The sequence below is a fragment of the Colossoma macropomum genome, unplaced genomic scaffold, assembly GCF_904425465.1.
Source record: "Colossoma macropomum unplaced genomic scaffold, Colossoma_macropomum, whole genome shotgun sequence".
Classification (NCBI taxonomy): domain Eukaryota; kingdom Metazoa; phylum Chordata; class Actinopteri; order Characiformes; family Serrasalmidae; genus Colossoma; species Colossoma macropomum.
In genome coordinates, this window is record NW_023494793.1 from 16614850 (window position 1) to 16639060 (window position 24211).

General features: G+C 39.2%; 1 protein-coding gene and 1 long non-coding RNA gene across 8 annotated transcripts in view; one reads left to right on the forward strand and one right to left on the reverse strand.

Moving 5' to 3' along the window:
* The window catches only part of LOC118813367 (helicase ARIP4-like), an 89660-nt gene that overhangs the window by 39827 nt on the left and 25622 nt on the right, over positions 1-24211 (reverse strand). The window contains exon 1 of one of the 7 annotated variants that reach the window (XM_036578664.1): positions 6467-6570. The exons of 5 other annotated variants lie outside the window; for them this stretch is intronic. In XM_036578664.1, the coding sequence (XP_036434557.1) occupies positions 6467-6470 (4 nt within the window). In that variant the 5' untranslated portion in view covers positions 6471-6570. Of the gene's footprint in view, positions 1-2807; positions 3117-6466; positions 6571-24211 lie in introns of those variants that run through there. One more of the 7 variants, XM_036578663.1, reaches the window with a different exon arrangement.
* Positions 2637-3618, forward strand: LOC118813369. The gene is made up of 2 exons (XR_005007633.1): positions 2637-2766; positions 2944-3618. It is a non-coding gene; the product is annotated as an uncharacterized LOC118813369 (long non-coding RNA).

The window sequence follows — 24211 nt, forward strand, 5'->3', positions numbered from 1 at the left end:
TCAGATGTACCACACCATCCAACACACCTGGCTGCAATATTCAGATGTCACTGGAGGCCTTGATTACCTGGATCAGGTGTGTTAGATTTGGGTTGGAGCTCCAGGACCAGGACTGGGCATCGCTGACCTAGATAACATAACTTTCTAGAAAGTTCTTACAACATCTATCCAAATTGCCAAGAATGAACAAAATCAAGCTAGCACCAGAAAATTAAGCTAAGGGTCTACTTGTACTTTGTATGTTTTCTAGTAATTAGCATAAGAATATTTAGCAAAACTACCAAAAAACACACAAAATTTGGTAACGAAAGATTGAAGAACAGTTTCAAAGATTACAAGCAGGAAAGTCTGTCCCTGGAGGGTTAGATTCCATGGTACGATAAAACCAATAGTAATTAGAGCCAGGAAACTCAATGGCACAATAGTCAAGCAAAGAAGTGACAGCTGGAACAAGAGGAGTAAAGGAAAGGATGTCATCAGAATAGAAAATGAGACGAGTGAACAGTTCTCTCTGTTTCACCCCCTTTCCTTTTCCCAAAAAAGTGCCTCACAATAAGCTGAACTAGTTTCCAGTTTGCTCTGAACCCCCTGCTGGGAAGGAGTGCACAAACACACACACACACACACACACACACACACACACACACACACACACACACACCGGCTGACAGGGGCTGGGTCGGAGAAGCAGGGACGCTTACGTAACTGAACCAATGGCTGTTACACAACGTGCGTGTTCAACAGTACAGCTTGTCCAGTCATACCACTTACTTACACACACACATTATTACTGGAATATAGTGTACACTGGTAAGGACAAACGCCACACATACACCACACACAGTGGGGGCACAGGCTAGCACTCACCAGATCCACAGATGTTTCAGATAAGTGTTGTTTTAAGAGATTTATTACGCACAGATCCTAGAGTGACTCACCTGACTCCTTCACACTGAACACTGAGAAGATATCTACTGACAAAACCCAAACAAGCGAAGAATCTCAAGAGCTTGTGGATGGATTCTCAAGTGTCTTTTTGTTTTTAAAAGATTGATATGCAACAGGTAGTTCAGAAGACAGACAGTGTGCACTTGTATGTATGTTTGTGTTTTTTTTCTGACATACAAATGCACCTTGTATGTTCTCCATAAGAACACCTTCTTTAAGTAATAAAGAAGGTGTTCTTATGAAGATTATGCTCCATTTAAAGTAGCTCTCTGTGATCAAACAACCAGTCTCTCAGCTTTGTTTTTGAAATCCTTAGCCTGCATGTAACTAAATAACTATGTATTAGCATCAAAGTAGTTGATGTCACAATTATAGCATTATGACATCATTCTGCCAAATCATATTATGACATCATAATGGCAAATAAGTCATAAGAGTAAGTGAATAATACGTCTTCAGACTAATAACTCAAAAATAAAGCTAGGGTTCAAAGAGTTAATATTTAAAGAAATGTATATATATGACTGTGAATACATTAAATTAAATTTATTTTCAACATTTCCCCACACAGCGCTCAGTTTTGTGGGCCTGCTCAGGTGTTACGAAAGCGAGTGCCATGCAGCTGCGCTGGGGCTAAGAACTGGGCCAGTGTGTCACAGACAAGCCAGAGTGTGGAGCAGCCCGGCGGACGTGATTGCTGAAACACTCCTGTGACGCTTCCATAACCTGACACAAACATTGTGTAACCTGCTCAGTCCGCTGCAGGCGGAAAGGCAGGAAGGTTCGAGCCACATGGCCCTGCTGCGACGTCCAAATTCTAGCACGCTTTCAAGTTTGGAGGAAGGGAGTACGCGTTTGTTCAAGACTGAAACTTCAACGACAGTTTTAAAGATTCTTGAAGTAAAGGAGGGAAGACAAAGAATGAAGTCATTTGCTTGGGGAAGGCAGGGGATGCCTGAGGAACAGGAGTTGCTGTGAAAAAGCAGCTGTTTCCAAGCAAATTATGGCAGCGATTCAAACTTTGATAGCACCTCAGGCTTCACTGTAAGGCCACAAATGCATGTGCAACCTTATAGAGAGACATTTGATGGTCCTCTTTCAGTCAAGAAAGACTGAGCTTCAAATACACATGTAAATACATATGACATCATCCAAAGTTTTCACCTTCCAGGCCAGCTACAATGCCAGGTTGAAACAGCACCAGTAACTGCATCTGTTCTAAATTTGTACATTTATCTAGGCTTCAGGATTACAAAAAGAGAGACCGTTCCAATAGTGGTGAGATGCTAAAGCTTCAACAAGTGTCTCTAAGGTCCAAGTTACTATAAATTCCCCATGAACAAGCTATTCTTAAATGGTGGAGCAGAATGTTCTCCATGGAAACATTCTGACTATTTTCAGTGACTGAAAATCAGGGTGCATCTTCAGTAATGTTCCATTACATTAAGTAAACAAGGTGTGAAATGCTGATCTACTAATCATATGCTCCAATAAGTCATCCTGTTCCCTCCCAGTCAATCAGCTGCCTCTACTTACCCAAGTTACACAACCTCCACATTCAAAACACTGAACAGAAGCAGCAGCATGAAGCATCCCAGGACAAGCTTAGCCTCCAATGTCACACTTCAGCAACTGGGTAAACCTTTAATGGCAAAACGTACTCAGTTTTACTCAAAAAGTCCTTGTCCATGTCATTCTTTCTTGTCCTCCTGTTGATCTAGTAGCTATATGATCTCTTTCACTCTTATTGACTGCTCTTCGGTTGACCTGTGGATCTACCTCTAACCCAAGAGGGTCACTTGGCTGCTGAGAAAGGAGGTCAGTGTCAGGGTGACAGAAGCGCTGGCGAGGACACGTACCTGTTAGGGAGTCGGACTCGTCCAGCAGGAGCATGGTTGCTGTTGGGTGCACAGGGGGGTGTCCGGTTCCTCTTAATTGTCCGGTTTCTCTCTTTTTTCTCTGTTTGTCTGAATTTCTTGCTTTCTTTTTGTCCAGAGTAAGCCAGGCACGGACCCGTCAGCTACTGCCTGGACTCCCACCAGCACTGTTTCAGCTGGTCAAGAGCCTGAACACACTACACTCAGGGCAAAGAAACTTCTTCTCGTCTTTGCCCTCACTTGCCTCCTGTTAAAGCTGACTGTCTTGCTACGTATTTGTACACTTCCTTGTTTTCCTGTCTCTTTATCTGAAACGCCTGTCCTCGTCAGAGTGTGGTGGGATGTGTGTGTCTATGGACTCTCTCATGTGTTCTGCAGTGGGCAGCGTGAATTACAGACTCGCAAACCAGGAAATAGGACTAGGGTTGCCTTACATAATCTCACACGCTGGAACTGGGGCCCTTTCAAGGGGGTTAACGACTAGTCCACTGTCGCCGCAGATGCTCCTCTCTCACCCTTTCATAACACAGCCCACAGCAGAGGAAGGAGGGGGGACAGGAGGAAAAAATGCAATGTGGCTCATATGTGTGTCAGTGACACTATTACAGAGGTGTTAGCTAAGTGTCCTGTTGAGGTCCTTGAGTTTTAAATTTGGGGTTGAGTCCTTCAGAGTGTTAAGCTGCATGCTGTAGACTCCTCTAATTGGAGCAGTGACACTTATGTGTGCTAGAAAGAAAAACAGGGGTTGGTGTAACTTAAATTATTTAATTAATAAACAGATAAATTTATTTGATACTGAGGTTCTGGTGCCATTTCTTTCTTGTCTGTATTAAGGATGTGCATGGGTACCTGAGTACTAGGTTAACTGCTGTGAGATGCCAGTATTCAAATACCGAAATTAACTATTATATTTTTATAATTGTACAACTTTTAATATATAATAATATTTAATTATATTTAATATTTTAATTATTGTATTTAAATGTTTAATATATTCAATCATTTTAGTATTATTTAATTGTATTTGTTTAAAACAAACAAAAAAAAGAATTCTCTGCTTCTCCTTTTTTTTTAGTTCTCTTTCCCAACATGGTGAATATTGCCTATTATATTGAATATTGTCAGCATTATTACATTAAACCAAAAGCATAAGAAAGGCAAGTTTTATATAAAAGCATTTTTTCTTTTGGTTTTTGGGTTCGATTTTCGGTCTAACGTCCTGAATTTTCTTTTCAATATGTCACTACTGGTAACCATTTGAGTGGTGGGTCATTCTCAGCACAGCAGTGACAATGGAGAGGCATGATAATGTGTGATGATCATGAGTGTGGCGCTTACTAGATGCTGTCATTTTTTAAATAAACATTATTGCCAAGTTGAGAGTGGTCCACCACCTAAAAACATCCTGCCAAAGACCCATTTCTATTAAGAAACTGACCACTGATGAAGTAACAGAGATTGGCCAATACAAACTCTGCTTGAACAGATACATGTACTGTACACCAGCAAAATAAGTGTTTCTAATAAAATGGCCTGTATATGAATGTTCACATGTCTTCCAAGGAAACAGTAGTTCTAAAAAGTAATTATATGTGTATCCTCAGTACTGAAAGGTTGGCTTGTTTGTGCTCACCCGCAAAACGCTCAATACACTGTGCCAATGTTTTTAATGAACAAAGAAATGCATTCCTTTTGCATTCCTTGCATTCTCTTGCATTCTACACCCAACACTTGATACTGAAAACTTTACAAACAAATTCTACATGCTCTTATGTAACTATTTATAAAATACCTGTTTCTCCCAAGCTGGGTGATTAATCTTTTGCACACGCACAGGGACTTATTTGCCAGCACTTTTAAGCAAATTATGATGCTTCTGACGTCTTCCAAATAACTTTGGTCAGAACACCTCCGTAGATGTGCAAGTGCATTCATTTCATCTTAACTAACTAGATCCAAAGTTCAGTGGTAACCAGATTTGGATGAATCTTCTTATAAGACAAAACATATAAGATTTAAAGTATGTACTAAATATACACAATGCAGTCAGTACGTTACAGAACAACAACAGACTTTTTCTTGTCACTGCACTCTAGCATATCGGTTTTGAAATGAAACTGTGACTGTGAGGCTGAACTTGTCAGTGAGTTGTTACAAAATTAGGACTATGAAGTTAATGAGGACAGCTATAAGTGACAAATATGGATTTTACCACAAATCAAGGATTTCTGATTCTGATTTTCTGATCAATCAGACGTTCTGTCTATGAGACCGTCGTTTGCTACAGCCTTAAAAATAAAGGTGCTTGAAAGAGTTGTGATGGCAAAGAAGAACCCCTTGTGGTTTCCTGAAGAACCTTTCAATGGATGGTTCTACAAAGAAGCAACTGTGTAAACAGGATGTGTGAGTGTGAATATCCTTCTTAAAGTTCAGAGAACCTACATATAATGTAAAGAGTAAATTTTTATAGAACTGCACATCCAAGCCTAGAACTAGGTAGGAACCTTTTATTTTCTAAAAGTCAAACCAGAAAGCACTTCTGTTTAACTTCCAGCCAAACCAAAGAGGACTTCTGTTATTTTTGGAACCTCAGACCACACTCATTCTTGTATAATTCCTTCAGCTCAGCCTCATCAATCTTACTCAGGTGCCATAAATGTTGTGCCCCACTTCCAGCAAGGTCCAGCAAGTAATAAGACCTTAGGAATGTGCTTTATTTTGGTATTATGTATATAGCTCAGATCAAATAAAGTCTTGTTCTAGTCTTTTTTTGACTACATGCCATTTCTCATCTTTTTATTCACTTTCCCTCAGCTTCCTTTGGACCCTACTGACCCCCCCCCCAACTTTGAAATGAAAGGCACCATTGTTTTTGACACACTTCTCAGTCTCCACCTGCATATCACCACACTCACAGAGAAAAGTGAAACCATGTCCTTGGTCACATGGAACAAAGGCTTACTACATGCTACCAAACAACCACAGACATGATTCTACAAATAATTAACCCTTTAAAGTCACAGAAATCACATGGTGTAATTCAATATTAAAGCTCACTGAATCAACAGGAGAAATTCTCCCTTCTCTTCAGTGTAAATTCTAAACTTTCAATTGACATTATATTTGAATTTGAAAGATGAAGATGAAAAATTTAACTATGATTTGAATTTGACGACATGCTATTGTTTTAGGGAAAGAAAAAACATCTGGGCCATGGTTTTGTCATTTCTTGACAAATAAAAAGTTTAGAAGTGTAGACTCAAACCTGTTGAGCGTAAACTGAAAGTAAATGTAATTCATTGTGCAACTTATTATGTAATTAAATGTGTTACAGTTACATTTACATTACATAATTACACTTGAATGGAAAAACAAAACAGCAATAAAAAAAATCTAAAAGTTGAACTATTTCGCAATCCATTTGTTCCAGGAGCTGCTTTAAAAGTATACTCAGACCAAGTCAAGCATTCCTCCAAACTCCATTAGGAAAAACCTACCCACAGCAAAGTTTCAGTGATTCAACAAACCACTTTCTACTCACTCTTCCAACTTGCTTTTGTACTTCAACTGTTTGCTACAAGCAGGCTAGTCATTCATTCATTCTGACTCAGCACAGAAGAAGCACACATAGCTCTACTCACTCATAATGCTAGACCAGGGCTAGACACGCTCTTCTGGAGGACCTTCTTCCTCTTCTTCTCAGAAGAGAAAACGCACATCCTAGCATGCACGGACTGCGCTCTTAGCTCCAGGACAGAGGCATCAATGAGGGTGAATGGCCCAGATGGCCTAAAGGCTAGTCGGATGCTTACAAAACAATGTGGCGCTGCAAAAGCGCCTTTCAGCTCCGCCTGTCAGGAAGATCCCCGTTGGGTACACCACCCGCTCGATCCACCAGTCGCTGAAGCCAGCGTGACAAACACACATATACATACACACGCACAGTCTCCTCCCATCTGCTGCAACGTCACCAATCCCTTCCCCCTCCAGTGGGGCTGTCTTAGGTAACAGAGTTCACTAGGGTACAAGAAAAAGCAGCAGAGAGAGAGAAAGAGACATAGTGTGTGAGAGAAAGAGAGAGAGATAGAGTTGGGGACAGAAGAAAGAGGGGGATGGGAGATGTATATTACAGTGCAGTGCTAAAGATTTACCTCTATTGTAGACCTACAGACATGCTTTGGAATTAAAGGTATCAGTCACATACAGAGATGTATGGGAGAAGTATATGGTATATACATATTTTGGATATATGCAATTTTGAGGTACTTCTTCACATCCCCTCATAACCAAATTGAATCTATGTATTTCGATATTGATGCAGGAGCAACTAAATATATACATATTTGTTTAAATTATTAATATTAATTATTTTAATCATGGCCTAATCATTTGACAGTATATATATACATACATACATACATACATACACACACACACACACACACACACACACACACACACACACACACACACACACACACACACACAAATAGGGAGAGAGAGAGTCTGAAATAAAACTACTACAAAATGTAGCTCTGCCCTTGAAACACCAACTCACCACAGACTAGTAGCACTATACTTCCATAATTGAGATGATGAGTGCATGATGTATTTAACTAAACCAGCTTTGAATTAGTAATTTGTTCCATTTTCCATATATTAGCAACAACTGTTCTTTTCAAATGTCTTTGCTGATGAAATATGTTGTAGCTTAGACTATTTTTACAGCTTAAAAAAACAAAGTTTCAAAATACTTAATACAGAATTGAAGGCCAATGTAACAAATTAATACACAACTATTCAAGTTAATTAGGCCAGCACTATGTTGCCTATTGGTGAATCAAACAGTGCTTGTTACACGTCTGACTCAAGATGCGTAGAGACATGAACATTATCATATACAAAGCATACAGGTGAAGAATCAGTCCTCGTTGAATACTGAGAGGACAGTCTGTCTGATGTGTGTGTGCGTGTTGGGGAGGTAATACAATCATTAGTTCCAATACTGGTACTTTGTGTAACCTGGATTTTCCCAATTTTTTCCCCAGTTCAGTCATGCCCAGTTCCACCCACTTGTTAGGTCTCCCCCTTTCACATTACGCTACCAAGCTGGGAGGAAGAAGCCTGTATTTGCTTTTTTTGTAGTTGTTTGTCACTGTTATATCTAAACCTTGAAACTCCAATTGTTTATGCCATTTCAAAACACTACATGCCATTAACATTATCTGAACTTTTCATGACAAATATATGCCCATTTTGAATTTGATGCCAGCAACACATTTAAAAAAAAAAGTTGGGCCAGAGCATGTTTCTCACTGCATCACCTCTTCTTTTAACAACACTCTGTAAGTGTTTTGGAACTGAGGAGACCAACTGCTGTAGTTTTAAAAGTGAAATGTTTTTCCACTCTTGCTTGATACAGGATTTCCGCTCAACAGTTTAAGGTCTCCTTTGTTATATTTTTCATTTCATAAGATGCCAAACATTTTCAGTGGGGGACAGGTCTGGACTGCAGGCAGGCCAGTTTAGCACCTGGACTCTTTTACTTCAGAGCCATTCTGTTGTAATATGTGCAGAATGTGGTTTGACATTGTCTTGCTAAAATAATCAAGGCTTTCCCTAAAAAAGACGTCGTCTGGATGGCAGCATATGTTGCCGAAACCTGTATATATTGTTCATAATTAATGGTGCCTTCACAGATGTGCAAGTCACCCATGTCATGTGCACTAATGCACCCTCATACCATCATGGATGCTGGCTTTTAAACTGTTGATAACAAGTCAGGTGGTCTTTAGCCCAGAGGATGCAGTGTCTATGATTTCCAAAAAAATTTTCAAATTTTGATTTGTCGGACCACAGAACACTCCATCCAACTTAAATGAGCTCAGGCCCAGAGAAGGCGGTGGCGTTTCTGGATCCTTTTTACATATGGCTTCTTCTTTGCATGGTAAAGATTTAACTTGTATTTGTGGATGCTGCAATGATCTGTATTCACAGACAGTGTTTTTCGAAAGTCCATGCAGTGATTTTCACTACAGAACAGTGTCTGTTTTAATGCAGTGCCACCGGAGGGCCTGAAGATCACGGCCAGCCAATATTGGTTTTCGGCCTTGTTGCTTGCAAACAGAGATTTCCTTGGAGCCTTTTAATGATATTATGTACTGTATATAATGAAATCCCAAAGTTCTTTGCTATTTTACGTTGAGAAAGGTTATTCTTGAATTGTTGCACTGTTTGCCCACACAGAGTGGTGAACTCTTCATCATTTTTTACTTCTGAAAGACGAGCGTCTCTGTTATGCTTTTTTTTATACCCAGTCATGTTACTGAGCTGTTGCCAGTTAACCACCAGGTGTTTTTATTTTATTATCACACAACTTTACCAGTCTTTTGTTGCCCCATCCCAACTTTTTGAAACGTGTATGCCTAATAATTTACATAAGTCAGTTTTTTTTGTATTGTTGCAGTTATTATAGCTATAATATATAAGATGGAGGTGTAATACGTACACCTGACTGAGTTCTCTTTGAATACTCTTTCAATGTGCTCACAATCATCAGATTTTTCCACTCAGGGAAACGATCCGAACCAACGCTACAAAATGTTATTCTGTATGTAGTGCGCAGTTACACATTTCACCAGAATCCCCAAATCTTACAAAAAGTAGCATTAATGCAGTGGTCACCAACTCTCCTCCTGGAGATCTATGTTCCTACAGAGTTTAGTTCTAACCGGCATCTAACATGCAGCACCCCTTTACCTCATGCTAATGCACCTATTCCAGCCAATCAAAGATTTCTGAAGAAGTTACTTAGCTGAAGCAGGTGTGTCAGATTGTGGTTGGAGCCAGACTCTGCAGGAATGTAGATCTCCAGGACCAGGGTTGTTGACCACTGCTGTAATGAATTATTATGTAAAAATTCCTTAGCATTATGTAATGACTTATGAGGGTACTAGATCTCTAGTGCGCAGTATGAGAAAGCAAGTGTACCATTTAAAGACACAGCAAATGCATGTACATGTAACAGATTAAATAACATCCCTCAAAACAACCCGAACAACCTCACTACAACAAACACAGTTCCTTAAAAGATCCCTCACTTCCTTTAGATCTCTTTCCTTCCTTCTTTCTTCCTTTTTGTTTATGACTACATGTCCTGCTCACTTCATGGAAAGCTGATCAGTATCAGTATACAGTTCAGGTTTTGTGTTACACGTTTGAGTTTGTTTGCATAGCACTTTTAACAAGTAATTGTTGCAAAGCAGCTTTACACGCTCTTCCTGTGAGCATACTTGAAACACCTACTGCATGTGTGAGTTATGCTCACTTCAGGCACAATGACTGTCAGTGGATGATAAACGACTGCTGCTGTAATTCTATGACGCACTCCCTCTGTCTTTTTATCCTTTTTCATCCTCGGCTCCTCCTTCTCCTCATTCGGCCTCATACACAGACACACAAACCAAAATAATACCTGCTTCAGCACTTACTTTCAAAAAGATGCATGCTAATTAAGGTTGTGTAACACACAGGAATGTGTGTGTGTACTTATTAACTAAATGACAACCTATTGCTGCTTGTGTAATCACACTTAACCCACTTCTTTTGAACCAGCTACTTGCACACCAGTATATTTACTGATTCTGATGAAGGATAAATCAAAAAGGCAATTTTAAAACCAGCAGGTCAAAGCTCTCCAAGGCACAAGAACTATTTTCACATGCAATACAAATTAGGCCTGTCATGATTCCTTGATTAATAATAATAATTAATTGGAAAAATGAATACAATGAAAAAAAAAAAAAGGAACGTTCTTGATGAACTGGCTTAATGATTAGTTCGCAATTTGAGTAATAAACAGGATGTCTGCAGGTCATTACAAAGCTTTAGAAAGCATATTCTCCACAAGAGGGCTACTTGCACTATGTTGCTATTGTGTGCAGAACGGAAAGGGAAGAAACCCACACCAGCAGGATCTCACTAATGCAAATATGTCTGTAATTACAAACTGCACATATATGATGTCAAATAAAATGCTTGTTGTTTCAAACTGCATGTATATGAAATAAAAAATATAAAGTAAAAAAATTGTTTAATTAGGCCTAGGGTAAACAACTAAGCAAAGACGTAACAGGCCGATTCACTGTAAAACTGCATACAAAGTAAAGAATGTGCCACTTGAATGTCTGTTGTAAACTTGAAATCTTATTATTTAAGAAAAGCTGACCTAAGTGGCATTAAAGTGTTAGTGTGCGTTGCGCTGGTACGAGTGGATCAGACAATAGGTGAGCAATTGTTTCTGACTTTACATCTACAAGGTGGACCAGCAAGGTAGGTTTGTCTAATAGAGTGGACAGTGAGTAGACACAGTGTTTCAGAAGTCCAGCAGCACTGCTGTGTCTGATCCATTCATACTTGTTCTCATGAAAAACTACTATGGAACTGATCTGTTAGCACATTGGTCTCACTCTAATAATGAACAACTGAGAGCGGTTCAGAGCAAATTATCTTTGCAGCGAAGGCTTGGGCTCCTGGTTAATTCATTTGATATAGGTGTTCATGTTGCACGTGGTTCATTTACATCACATTTATTGATCTGAATGTGCACATACGAGTCGTTTTAGGGCACAAGTATGTTCACTCTAATGACTGATGTGGTCACTTAGCCTCTGTTCATATCATGTAATAACATCTGTCTCAAGTGATCTAACTGTACATGGACAGCAAAACGTAGAGCCATACATGCAGAAGTTCCATGGGCCTCTCCTGGAGGACTAGAGGAAGAGTACCGCACATATTTAGTAAATCAGTCCTTGCTTGTGTACTTGTAAGAGTTGTTAACCGTTTACAATACGGGATGCGGAAAGTGGGTGCTGAGGGAGCTGCAGCACCCCTTGATTTCAGGACTGCAACTGTTAAAAATAAAAAATAGTATTAAAAATATTCTGAACTTTGAGTGTAGTAAAGACCCATGTGTGTTTGTTTATAAGTGGGGTTGGTATTTTTACATTTTAAAAATCTGCAGTAGCCTTGCACTGTTTAAGTGAAAGTATTTTCATTACAGTGAACTGTAAACTTTGAAGTTTGAGATTGAGATGAGAAAGCCTATGCAGAGTTATAGGCCAGTTCCCAAAAGCAGCCAAACATTGCCTTTTAAACTTAAAAATAAGCATCTATCGTGATAAGAGTTTTTTTATCTCCCACTCAGAGTGTGTGACACTGTTAATTCTCTCAGTGTTACTGTGGGTGTGACACAATTGATTACCGTGCTACATATCAACAATGTGACTGGTCACCACTCAGTGCATTTGCATTAAGTTCGTCCACAATGAGAGAGCAGGGAGAGGATGTGAGTCAGTGGTCTGATAGTTATATGTGTATATTGTCATCCCTCACCTCATTATAGCACTGCGCTGCAATGATTGCTAACTCAACTTACAGTCGTATGCAAAACTGTTTATTTGCTAAAGTTAACATATTGAAAAAGACATCATAAAATGTGGCCTGTGGAAAAGTTATGGCACACTATTTTTTCTAGTATTCTAAAGCGAGCAAAATTTTGCACTAAAATTAGCGGAAATTCAGAAATTCTGCAGACAAATGTGAAATTTTAAGAGCTGATACCACACAATAATTTTCTCAATTTATGATTCTAAAAATTAAGACACAGACCGCTCACATTAACTTCTACATGGGAACTTAATGTAATTAAACAGGAAGGGGCTAAGTGTAAACACAAGCCAGAGTTGAAACAGAACAGAACGGTCTGAACAGAAGCCAGTACAATGTCAGGAAAGCCATAACGTCTTGTTTTATGCCATATTTGTGCGCATAGCGCAAAGCATCTGCATACTGGTGCAAAGTATGCTTCTGACCTAAAGCTTTGTGTCAGCTCTCAATTCCAAAATGCCTAGAATGTAATTAATAAGGGATTTGACTGACCAAAAGTCCCAGGGAGTCCCATCACCCCAAGTCAACACAGATAGCTCACTGAAAGGTCATATCCCTTGCATCCATCTGCATTATGACACTTACTAACTAACATTACAGGAGGGCCAATCTTCTGCCAAACTGGGATAGTTAGAAAATGAAACTTGCCAGATATGCAACATGATTGACACATTGGCAACAAATTAAGGGAGGCTGAAATGTGCGGAAGAGAAATGTAGCAGTGAGGAAGAAATGGAGAACAGGTACACAGTCGAAAGAAAGTGGTGAGCAGGTGCAGGTTTCATTGTGACTGGTTAAAAAATAAAAGGAGACAAAGAAGTGAAATGAGGAAGGTGGTGAAAAAGGCAGCAAGAGAAGACAGGAGATGTGGAGGAGGAAGAAAGTAGGAGTAGATAAACACATGTCCTGTGTTTGTGTGTGTGTGTAGAGGCAGTGTGTGTGTGTGTGTGTAGGTGTTGTTATGGTGACAGCATGACAAAGACCCAATGGGTGGTCCGGTGACGCAGCTCCGAGACCCATCACGAGGGTGAGAGAAAGAGAGAGAGAGAATACGGAAGAACAAGAGAGAGAGAAGGAAAGCAAGAAAGGTAAAATGAGAGGAAAGACAAAAGATGGAGAGGGTGGGAACAGTCGGGAATAAAAAGTTGGCACAGACTCAGATGCTTGTAAGAACTCTTTCAAAGAGAGAGAAAGAGAGAGAGGGGAAGAGAGCGCTGGACGTATGGATGTTTGTCAGAAAGCTATAAAGTGGTCCAAATTGAGGGTTTTAGCTGAAGACCTTCTGATCCACTGCATTGTATTCTTTGCTCAAACACCTCTGATTTGGCTCATGACGGACTTGTCTGGACAGGGAAAAACACGGAAACCCTGCAGAGCTGTAGTTTCTCACGACTGGGAGATGACAAAACTAGTACGCCCTGCTGAACAGCTCAGCTCTCAGATGTGACAGACTAAAATGCAGAGTTGTTACATTTTATTAAATCAGTCCCAATTTAATACTTTTCTAAAGTCTGGTAAATATAATCAGTATCATGACTCTCTCTTTCAAAGTGTTGTAACCTTTGAGCCCAATTTAACAAATGAAAGTCCTAAGGGACAGCTCGCTTGCTCACAAAGCAGGGAAACAGACCCTCTAATGACGCCCTGAAGGTCAGCACTCCTTAGTCTCAGAATCATTTATTTAACAAGTTTATTTTCACATACACTCCTGGAAAAAAATGGCACTAAGCAGTCACTGTGGTGGTACCCTAAAGGGTATATCTTCAGAACCTTTAGTTAGGGAACATAATCGTAACAAATTCATTGCAGCAATATTTTTTTTTATTATTAAGTGCCATCAAGTTGTTTCTGATTCCTGGTGACCGTAGGGGTAGTGTTCCTTCAGAATGTTCTGTCAACTGTTGGAGTCTTCAGGCTTCTGAATGGCTGGTTCATAATTCCTTTGATTGTATCCATCCTTGTCTTGTTGCTGGTTGTCCTTGTCCTCTTTTACTTCTTTTACCCTTGGTTCTTCTCAAAAAAGTGCCAAAATAAGAGAGATTCAGTTTGGTTATCTGGGCTTCGAGTGAGAGGTGAGGTTTGATTTATTAGAGGATCCATTCGTTTGTCTTCCTTGCTGTCTAAGGTACTCTTAAAAGTCTTCGCCAACACTAAAGCTCAAAGGCATCAGTATTTTTCCTGTCTCACTTGTTTACTGTACAGCTTTCAAATCCATAAAGAACCTAAAAAAAAAATCTAACCCTAACCCTAACCCTGAAAAAGGTGGCAGCATATGTTGCTCCAAAATGTATTCAGCGTTAAAAGTACTTTCGCAGGTCTGCAATCACAAATACACTGCAAACCACGACAGACTTTGGCTTTTGACCTTTACGATGGTAACAATCCGAATGGTTCTTCTCTTCTTTGGCCCAGAGAACACAACGTTCACTATTTCCATAAACGATCCGCAAGTTTGACTTCTCAGACCACAGCTGTGCATCAGACCTTTTCAGATGAGTTTGAGTCCAGAGAAGTCAGCAGCGTTTCTGGATGTTGCTTACATGTCACTTCCTCTGCGCACAGTACATTCTTAACTTGCATGTGTGACGGACATGCAGCGACGGACAATGTTTACTGACAGTGGTTTTTGAAAATATTCCCAAGCTCATGCGTGATATTCATCACAGAACCTGACAGTTTTAACTCGGTGCTATCTGAGGAACGAACGTTGAACGCCATGGGCATTCATTTGGAGATTTCTCCGAACTCCCTGAATCTTTTGATGATGATATGCACTTCAGAGGGTGAAATATCCAAAATCCTTGCAATCCATGGCTGATGCATTTTTGGTGAAGTGAAAAGCCTCAAACTATCCCTGCTCATAGAGGACAAGGCTTTTCTTGGATGCTATTTTTACATCCAAGCATGACTGCAATACCTGTTTAAGTTTTCTCATGTTCCTAGTCTTAAATTGCTCCTGTCCCAACTTTTCTTTTTTTTTTAAACCTGTTGCAGGCATCAATTTCAGAATGACAATATATTTAAGTTCACAAGACTTGTACCATTTTGTTTCCTCAAATACAGGTCAAAGCAGATTTAGACATCATTGCTTTGTTTTTATTTGCATTATAACTACTCTTGCAACTTTTGTGTTGTAATTATTTTCCTTTTAAATGTGTATTTTTGATGTATTTGTATTTAAAAATAGTGGAATGTTATAAAAACATTTTCAAAAACTTTTCAAAAAAGTTTTATATATTGTTTTGTCTTGCCCTCAAGCCAAAAAACACTGTATTTTGATGTTTTAAGTAGAAGCTGTATTAAAGTTTGTGTCAACTTCATAGCTGAAGTGAATGTGCATATATATATATATATATATATATATATATATATATATATATATATATATATATATATATATATATATATATGTTTTTGAATTCTTTTATTTTAACATTATATAAAAGAATAATGAGGAAGGTGTTTTAGAAGTGTATATTTTTAGTACAAATCCAGTTAAAAAATTAGGACAGAAGGTAAAATGCAAATAAAAATAGAAAGAAGTGATTCGTAAATTCACTTTGACAGTGCAAAGTACAAAGACAAGATGTTCAGTGTTTTACCTTTTGAGCATTATTTTTTGTAAATATACCCTCATTCTTTTCCAAAAACATCGGGACGGGTCAACTTAAGAGTAGAAACGTTGTAAAAAAAAACAAAAACATGTTTTTCAACAAACATCCTAAACAGGTGATTTGGGTAAACAAGGAGCATCCAGGAAGGTTAGGTGAGGACAGGTCGAGGCTTGCCACCAAAAAAAATGTTGTTTAGGAACAACATTCCTCAACAACCATTTGCAAGGATTTTAGATATTTCGCCAACTATGGTGCTGAAAACCAGCACTGAAGGTCTGTAACCTTCAATCCTTCAGATGGATGTATCAAAAACCAACACACTTCTGTAAAGAATATAACCACAAAGGCTCAGGAATACTTCAGAAAACACTTATCTAGTAGTTCGTTCCACAGTTTGTCGCAGCATCTACCAAGTTTTGACTTGGCAAAGCGGAACCGTGTGCCCAAGATGCACTGTGTTCGGATTACGATGGGATCATGATCGAACCAAACCACCATTTGTAGGTGGTCAGAGACGGATCTCAACCACGATTAGAACAAGTGTAAACGGAATGTATTTTTGTCATTCGTACATAATTATGTGTGCGGAAATGCCAAGCCCTGACCAGTGGTTGAGATTTTAAACAAAGAAACTAAAAATGGAGGACACTTAAGGCTAAAGTTAACCCCAAACCAAGAACCTTCATGCACTCCAGGCTGCAGAAAGCGTCCAAGCTGAATTCATCGACTTCCCTGTTACAGGGAAAAGAGCAAACAAAAGTAAAATGGAAACAACGTTATGTGCTGAAGTGCTTTTTATGCAGGAAAAGTACAATCAGACTTCATCTTTAGTGAAAAGTGTAAATGGAATCCAGCCAAAGATTCAATCCGGACACAAAACACATGTTAATGCAAGGTGTAAACAGGCTCAAAGGGAAAGAGAAAGAGAAAAACACCCAAAGAGGAATGTTCTACGACTCTCCTTCATACACAGCCTAAGATGTCTCTCTCTTTCTCTTTTTCTCACACAAAGCTCTGCGGGAAGCCCATCATGGCCTGAGAGGTGGGGGTCTTTTTCATAACACGCTTGTGTAATGGGTCAGGCTGACAAACCGGGCACATCAGGACCTGACCAGCAGGGGAAAAAAAGCCCAACAAAAATCCATTTTCTCATCTCTCATCCTCACTCTTATCCTCTCTCTCTCTCTCTCTCTGTCTCTCTCCACATCACTTCCATTTACAACCCCCCCCTGCCAGTATGCAGCTCTCTGCAAGCCAGTTGATCAAGTCTGGGAGGAAATTAAAGAGGATTAACGGATGAGCTGTGGAGGAAAACAAAAGAGAACACACACAGCGACACATCTTCCAGACTGTCCTGCTGGCACACCGCTGAGTCCCCCTTAAAACAAAAGAACCCAGAGGCTGTCCAGTGGGTAGCGTGATTTATTTGGAGAGGTCTAAATACATGTGTGTGAGCATGCAAATGTGCACACACACACACTCCAGAGCCACAGACATGGTCTATATTTGTGCACTAGCCGACAATAAGAGTTGTCAGTACCCTCAGATTGACTGGGCTTTGGAAAAAAAAAGTACAAAGATTTATAACAACTGTAATAACATGCTGCCACCTCATACGCTATCAAACCTATCATAAGCATGAGTTTCTGACCTAAACATTACACATGAATATAACTACAATGCTAATAACAATAATAATGAATTTAACTTGTAAACTCATGGTCTCTTTAAAACATTAATAAGAACACACAAATCAACAGCAGACAAAACATACATCACACACACAGTTTTCCAGCTGACAGGGGTCAAACTCTTCACCTGCAAGCCCTGGAAAACTGCAGGGAAAGGTCTCTCTGACAGTGTGCCTGGGACTCTTCAAGCACAAGACAGGGAAAACTCCTCTGCTGCATGCTGGAAAAAACCCTGAATGGCAGGGTCAGGTGTCTCTGCAAGCGACCTCGGGAAACACTTACAGCCACGAGCCCAGGAAAACACCTCAGCCATGAAAAAGGAAAAAAGCCCTCAGCTGTGTGCCCGGAAAAACACCTTGGCCATGGGTCTGGACAAATTCTACAGCTGTGAGTTCGGGAAAACTGCTTAAGCTGCAAGGAAAGCTCTCTCTGCCAGTGTGCCCTGGAAAACTCTTCAGACTGAAGCCTGGGAAAATGTCTTAGCCTCTGGGAAAGGTTTCTTTGCCAGCGCACCCAGGAAAACTCTTCAGCCAAGAGCCCGGGAAAGGTTTCTCTGCCAGCACACCCACAAAACTCCTTAGCTATGCATCCGGAAAAACTCTTCAGTCGTGGGTCTGGAAAGATTCCACAGCTGTGACTTTGCAAAAACAGTGTAGTCACACTAGAAGTGACATATCATATGACACCTTCTCGTTACCACCTGTCTCATCTAAGCCAGCCTCAACATTGTCACAATCTTCTTTGCAGATCTATTCATTCAGTTCTGCATTTGTGACTTTGTCGGACAATTTAAATCTACATACAAAATTTCTAACAGCTAGCTACACCGATCAGGCATAACATTATTATGGTGGATCATTCTTAGCACTTCAGTAACACAGCAGTGTTGCTGGAGTTTTTAAACATTGTGTCCACTCACTATCCATTCTATTAGATGCACCTACCTTGTTGGTCCACCCTGCAGATGTGAAGCCAGAGACGACAGCTCATCTCTATTTGTACAGTATGAGCTAATCATCCTCTAGTCCTTCATCAGTGGTCACAGGACGCTGCCCACAGGATGCTGTTCACTGGATATTTTGGGTTAATGGACTTTTCTCAGTCCAGCAGTGACACTGAGGTGTTTAAAAACTCCAGCAGCACTGCTCTGTCTGATCCACTCGTACCAGCACAACACACACTAACATGCAACCACCACGTCAGTGTTACTGAAGTGCTGAGAATGATCCTCCACCCAAATAGTACCTGCTCTGTGAGAGTCCATGGGGGTCCTGACCACTGAAGAACAGGGTAAAAGGGGGCTAATAAAGTATGCAGAGAAACAGATGGACTACAGACTGTAATTGTAGAACTACAAAGTGCACCTATATAGTAAGTGGAGCTGATAAAATGGACAATGAGCATAGAAACAAGGAGGTGGTCATAATGTTATGCCTGATCGGTGTATAGGCATAGCATAGCCTCTAGCTGTAGAGTGTGGGGCCATAATTTAGCTATAAATCCCACAAGGCGTTAATTTTCCACTATGTTAGCTGTGATAGCTAAATGTTCCTTAATGTGTCTGAGTGTGCTTAATGAACATTTATGTTATGCCTATGAATACTCTTAAATACACATATCTTTTTTAAAAAATGTCCTAAAGCAATAACATTTTTGCATTAAGGAGGAAAGGAGCATTTGGTAAATGGTAGGTAATTCTACTTTTACAAAAATATTTTCTTTAAGTCAAGCCTTTAAATCTATTTCTAACTTCAATTTTTAAGTCACCAATTAGGAGATAGACATTGCTTTAAATCCATAGCCACTGGTTGCATTACGTACACTGTTAGAATGGGAGAAAATGTCAGGAAGGAACAAAGCAAACAAGCTAACGACTAAGACTATGAACATAAAGACTATGTAATTACAAAGTGGAAAATAGGACCATACAAAGAACATATGAAAGCAACAACAGTGTAGAAACATAACTATGTTATGTAATACACAAAGAGTATTAAGATTACTTTTCAGACCTCAAACGCTTTAGAGTTCTTTATGCTACTTCTGATGTCTTTCAGCTCACAACAAGTGCCTGCTTGCACGTTTAGTGCTATTCTCAACCATCATGTTAAGCGCTAATCCAACAAAACAAGGCCACTGTTCTGGCACAGATATGAAGAATACAAATCAGGCAAAAAAATAAATAAATAAAACACTTGGTCTGTCATAAAAGGTGTACGGAACACACACTGTGCTTGGCAGCTGCTCTGAACATTAATGCTGGCTAGCTGTAGTTCATTTGCACAAGAGAGGCATAACAGGCTTTTTAGAAAGATTTTGGTAGAGATTCAGAGAAAGCATAAGAGATTCAGCCTGCTATCTGATCTGTATTACCATATGCAACAGGGAAGCCCTTAAGCTCCTTACATGAAATCTAAAGATCAAATCTAAGGATCATTCTCGGATGCTTGGAAAGGCCTGCAGGCCAAAGAAGAATGATTCACAGCAGAGTGAATCATTTAGAGCGGTGGTGACAGGGGACAGTGATAGTGGGAAGGTGAAAAGAATGTTCAAATGTACATTACATAAGAAGCTCTTGTCTGTTTTGCCTTATTGTTCTTTTGTTGTGTACTCCACCTTTATTCACTGCTATTTCCTATCATCAGTATCATAATAATCATAATACATGGCATAGAATGTTTACATATGAAAAAGTTTGATAAGGTCTGCAAATTAAGTGGATTATCTACAAAGAACTTCCATGCAAATGAACACATATAACAGATAATGTTTAGACATGAAGGTTTAGGTTTGTTAAGGTTTATTAATATTTGAGGTTTTATAGTTTTAGTTTTATGCATGGTATATATACGTAGCGTAATTAGCATATGAGCAGTGCCATATAACCATGTGATTGACTGACATGCTTTTTGTATGGAAGCCTGTTTCTGACAGATAGGAGAAAAAGGCTGTGGTCCAATCCACATCCTACAGCACTAACTTGTACATGAAAAATAGTGCACTACCATTAGAATGTGCATTTATATGTACTATGTATAGCACAGAAGTGCACCCAAAATGTTTATCATCTGATTCTGAATCAAACTGTAAATCATTTGCTTAAAATATTAACTTAATTTCTTGAGAATTTGACTGATAGGTCAAAATAACAACTAAAAACTAAAGAACAAGTTATTACTCTTTGAGAAAGTTTGTGAATATTTTGACATAATAGGTCATTATTTTAAGAAAATAAGATGTTATTTTGATATAATAAATAAAATCAAGACAATAAGTAATTGGCTTTTTGTTTTACAAAGAAAAAAAATCAAACCATTATATAGACAAAACCTGCTCTTAAGTTTTTTTTTTTGTTTTTTTTTTGGCTTTTAAGGTGTTTTAAGGTTTTGCAAATAAAACACTAATATCAGCAGAGCTGTGGCTCATAAGGAATTTAGTTTAACATGTCTGGTCTAGAGGATGGCTAATACAAATTATCCATCAACAGCAGTCTCTTTACTGTACACCAGCAAGATAGACCTCAAAGTAAAGTGGACAGTGAGTGTTAATCCAATAATGTCCAACATTTTGAAGTACTGTGAGAACTGAAGGAGACAGTAGCTCACTCCACTGAAATGTTCCTGGCCATAAAAGGCTAAAAGCATAAACAGTTATTGGTTGGATCCACCTGGTCCTAGCTTGTGAAAATACATTCTTAGTAGGGGTGGGAATCTCTAGGCACCTCACGTTTCGATTCAATTACGATTCAGAGGGCTGTGATGTGATTATAAAACGATTATCGATGCATCTTGACGCATCTTTTTTTCTATACAGCATTTCTTTTTGTCACTGTGTGACAACTTTGTACTTTTAAAGCAAAGTATTTGTAATAGTACATAATGAATTTACTTCCAATATCTTTTATTAATAAAACAAATGGAAGTGGTTCGGCAAGTAAACTGGAAGACTTTCATTCACTGCTCTTGGTTGAAGCACATGAGATGCAGGCTGCCACTCATCTGCGATGAAATGAGCAGTTACTGTGACATAAATTCTGTGGCAATGGATGTCCACACATCACGTTACAGCTATCCTACCCGTTTAATTCAGTGATTTTTCAGTTTTGGTGTTGTTGAAGAGAGTTGGGGGGGGGGTGTTATGTCAGTAAAATCTTCACGTAACATAACTTTTAATACAGAGGGTGCCGGTTTTCTTGCTCATCCAGTTGTGTTTTTGTTATGTGCCGCCACAGACTGTCCGGGCGCTGCACTTCCGCACTTCCAAGTTCCGCCTTTTACGTTCCGTCAACATTACGTTACAAATTAAAATTTAGAAAATCGATTTTTGACATTTGTGAATCGATTCAGAATCGTCCACATCCGCATCGCGATGCATCTAAGAATCAAGCTTTCCCCCCACCCCTAATTCTTAGGCAGGAAAAATGTATCGTTTGTATGGGTTCTTGTTTTATAAACTTGAACGTACAATAGACTGTTTTGTTAGGGGGAGAAGAGCAAAGACGAGTTTTGTTCTTTAGCCTGACTAACGGCTCAAGGAAGACCAAGTGAGACAAACATTTTGAGTATTTGGGGAAATTCAAAGCTGCTTGCTTGCATGCTTGTTAAAACTCTGGTCTCTGCAACTATCAGGGAAGTTGCCTTGACTTATTACTACTAGATCAGTGGTCACCAGCCCTCCTGTTGGACATGTACTTTCCTGCAGAGTTTACTTCCAACTTGCATAACTTTAATTCATTCATTTTTGTATTTAAAAAAAAAGACATAAAAAAATATGGTTTAGGAATTGGTATTGGAGCCAAGTAGGAGAGTGAGGCACCTGCAAGAAACATAAACTTTGTTGCAGTAGGGGGGCTAGCTGTAATAGTTGCTAAAAAGTCTGGTAAACTGATGCAAAATACAATACGTTCAGTACATTTCTATGTTGTTTAAACCTAAAAGTGCTCACTGGGGTTGAGGTCAGGGCTTTGTGCAGGCCACTGAAGTTCCTCCACTCCAAACATATCAAATCATGTTTTTATGGACCTCACTTTGTACACTTTGGTCTATTTTTCATAGCTCCTATATTTCATATTTTTTGCATTGTGACTTGTTCTAAAAAATATTATCTAGTTGTTTTCCTGTCTGATAATGGGTACACCTGTAATGGCCCTATCTGTCTGTTTCCTGAAGAATGATTACAGTGATTTCAGATTATAGAAAATCATCTGCTACATCCATCTGCTACATGCTCCTCTTCATTACAGTAATCAAGCGCTGTGGCGTCATTGCTCGGCTAGTTAATTTAAAGCTTCTGATGTAACCTCCTCTAAAAAGGAGTAGGTTATTTCTCTGAAAGATGATTTTTAAGATGATTTTACAAGGCTGAGTTTTGGCATGTTATGTAAATGTTGCATGTTACGGATTGCATTAAATTGGCATGACGGTCCTTTTTTTATAGAACCACTGGATTCTTCTGCATGGAGTACTTAAATGCTGTAATATTATTGTGTAACAGTTGTGTACCAGGAAAAGCAGCATAAAACTGTGAAAGGAAAACTAAGATAACAAACAATTCACGATCCATGGCTGGAGCACATGTGCACACATTCACATGCACACACCTGTACAGACAACTGAGTATAGGCAGTCATCAACCTAAATCTAAATCTATAGTTTGCTCACATGTGACACAGTGATAATGAGGTTACAATGAGGTGTCGCTTTAACTAGTAAAGTAATTTACAGCCAAGCCATAGGTAGTATACTGGCAATGGGCCATAAATGTCAAAAAACAAGGAAAAAGCACCTCTATGATAGTGCTAATTTCTGCTAACAACCCTTTGGGATTCTAATTATTGCAGAAGTTGCATAGACTAGTAAACTAGTCATCTAATAAATCCACAATTTGGTGCCGTGGGCAGCAAGACAGTGGCTGAAATATATTAGGGATAAAAAGAGATCAGAACCAGTTTTCTGACTAAAGACAAAGCCTAAAGTACTTTATTAGTGTGGAAATACTACACCAAATTAATTGGATTCCACTGAAATCTGTGTAAGACGGTGCAGAAATACAGGCTTGTAAGCCAGACTAGGTAGGTTTTGAGAACTACTGACCATTTAAGAGACTGTTTAGTGCGACATACACAAAAAAAATTAACTTGGAGTCCCGATCAGCAAATGCACGAGTCCATTATTTTTTTGACTTGTCAACTATTAAAAATGAAAAGTCATGCTACTCCTAGCTGCTGCTGTTGTTTCTAAAAACCAACTGAAACTTGGTTACACTACTACTTGCATTCACAGCCAATAAGTAGAGCTGCTGCAAGTCTTTCTAAAAACTATCTGAAACTTTGTCAGACTACAGCTTCTAGCCACAGTCAGTGAGTTCCATAGGGGCTATATTGATGTACAAAATTGGTTCCACTCATTGGTCTCATTGAAAACATGATTCGTTGATTCCCTTGACACTACCTAATTATGTTGGTAGTAACATGCAAGGCCTTCTGTTTAGCTCCTGAAGTCCCAACCAATCAGAGAGCCTGCTTCTCTGAAGGCCTATAAAACCCTTAGGGTTCTGCCAGTCATTTCAGACAAAAATCAATAGTAATATATGTGTTTCTGGATAAGAAAACTTGATAATCGTCATGGTGAAT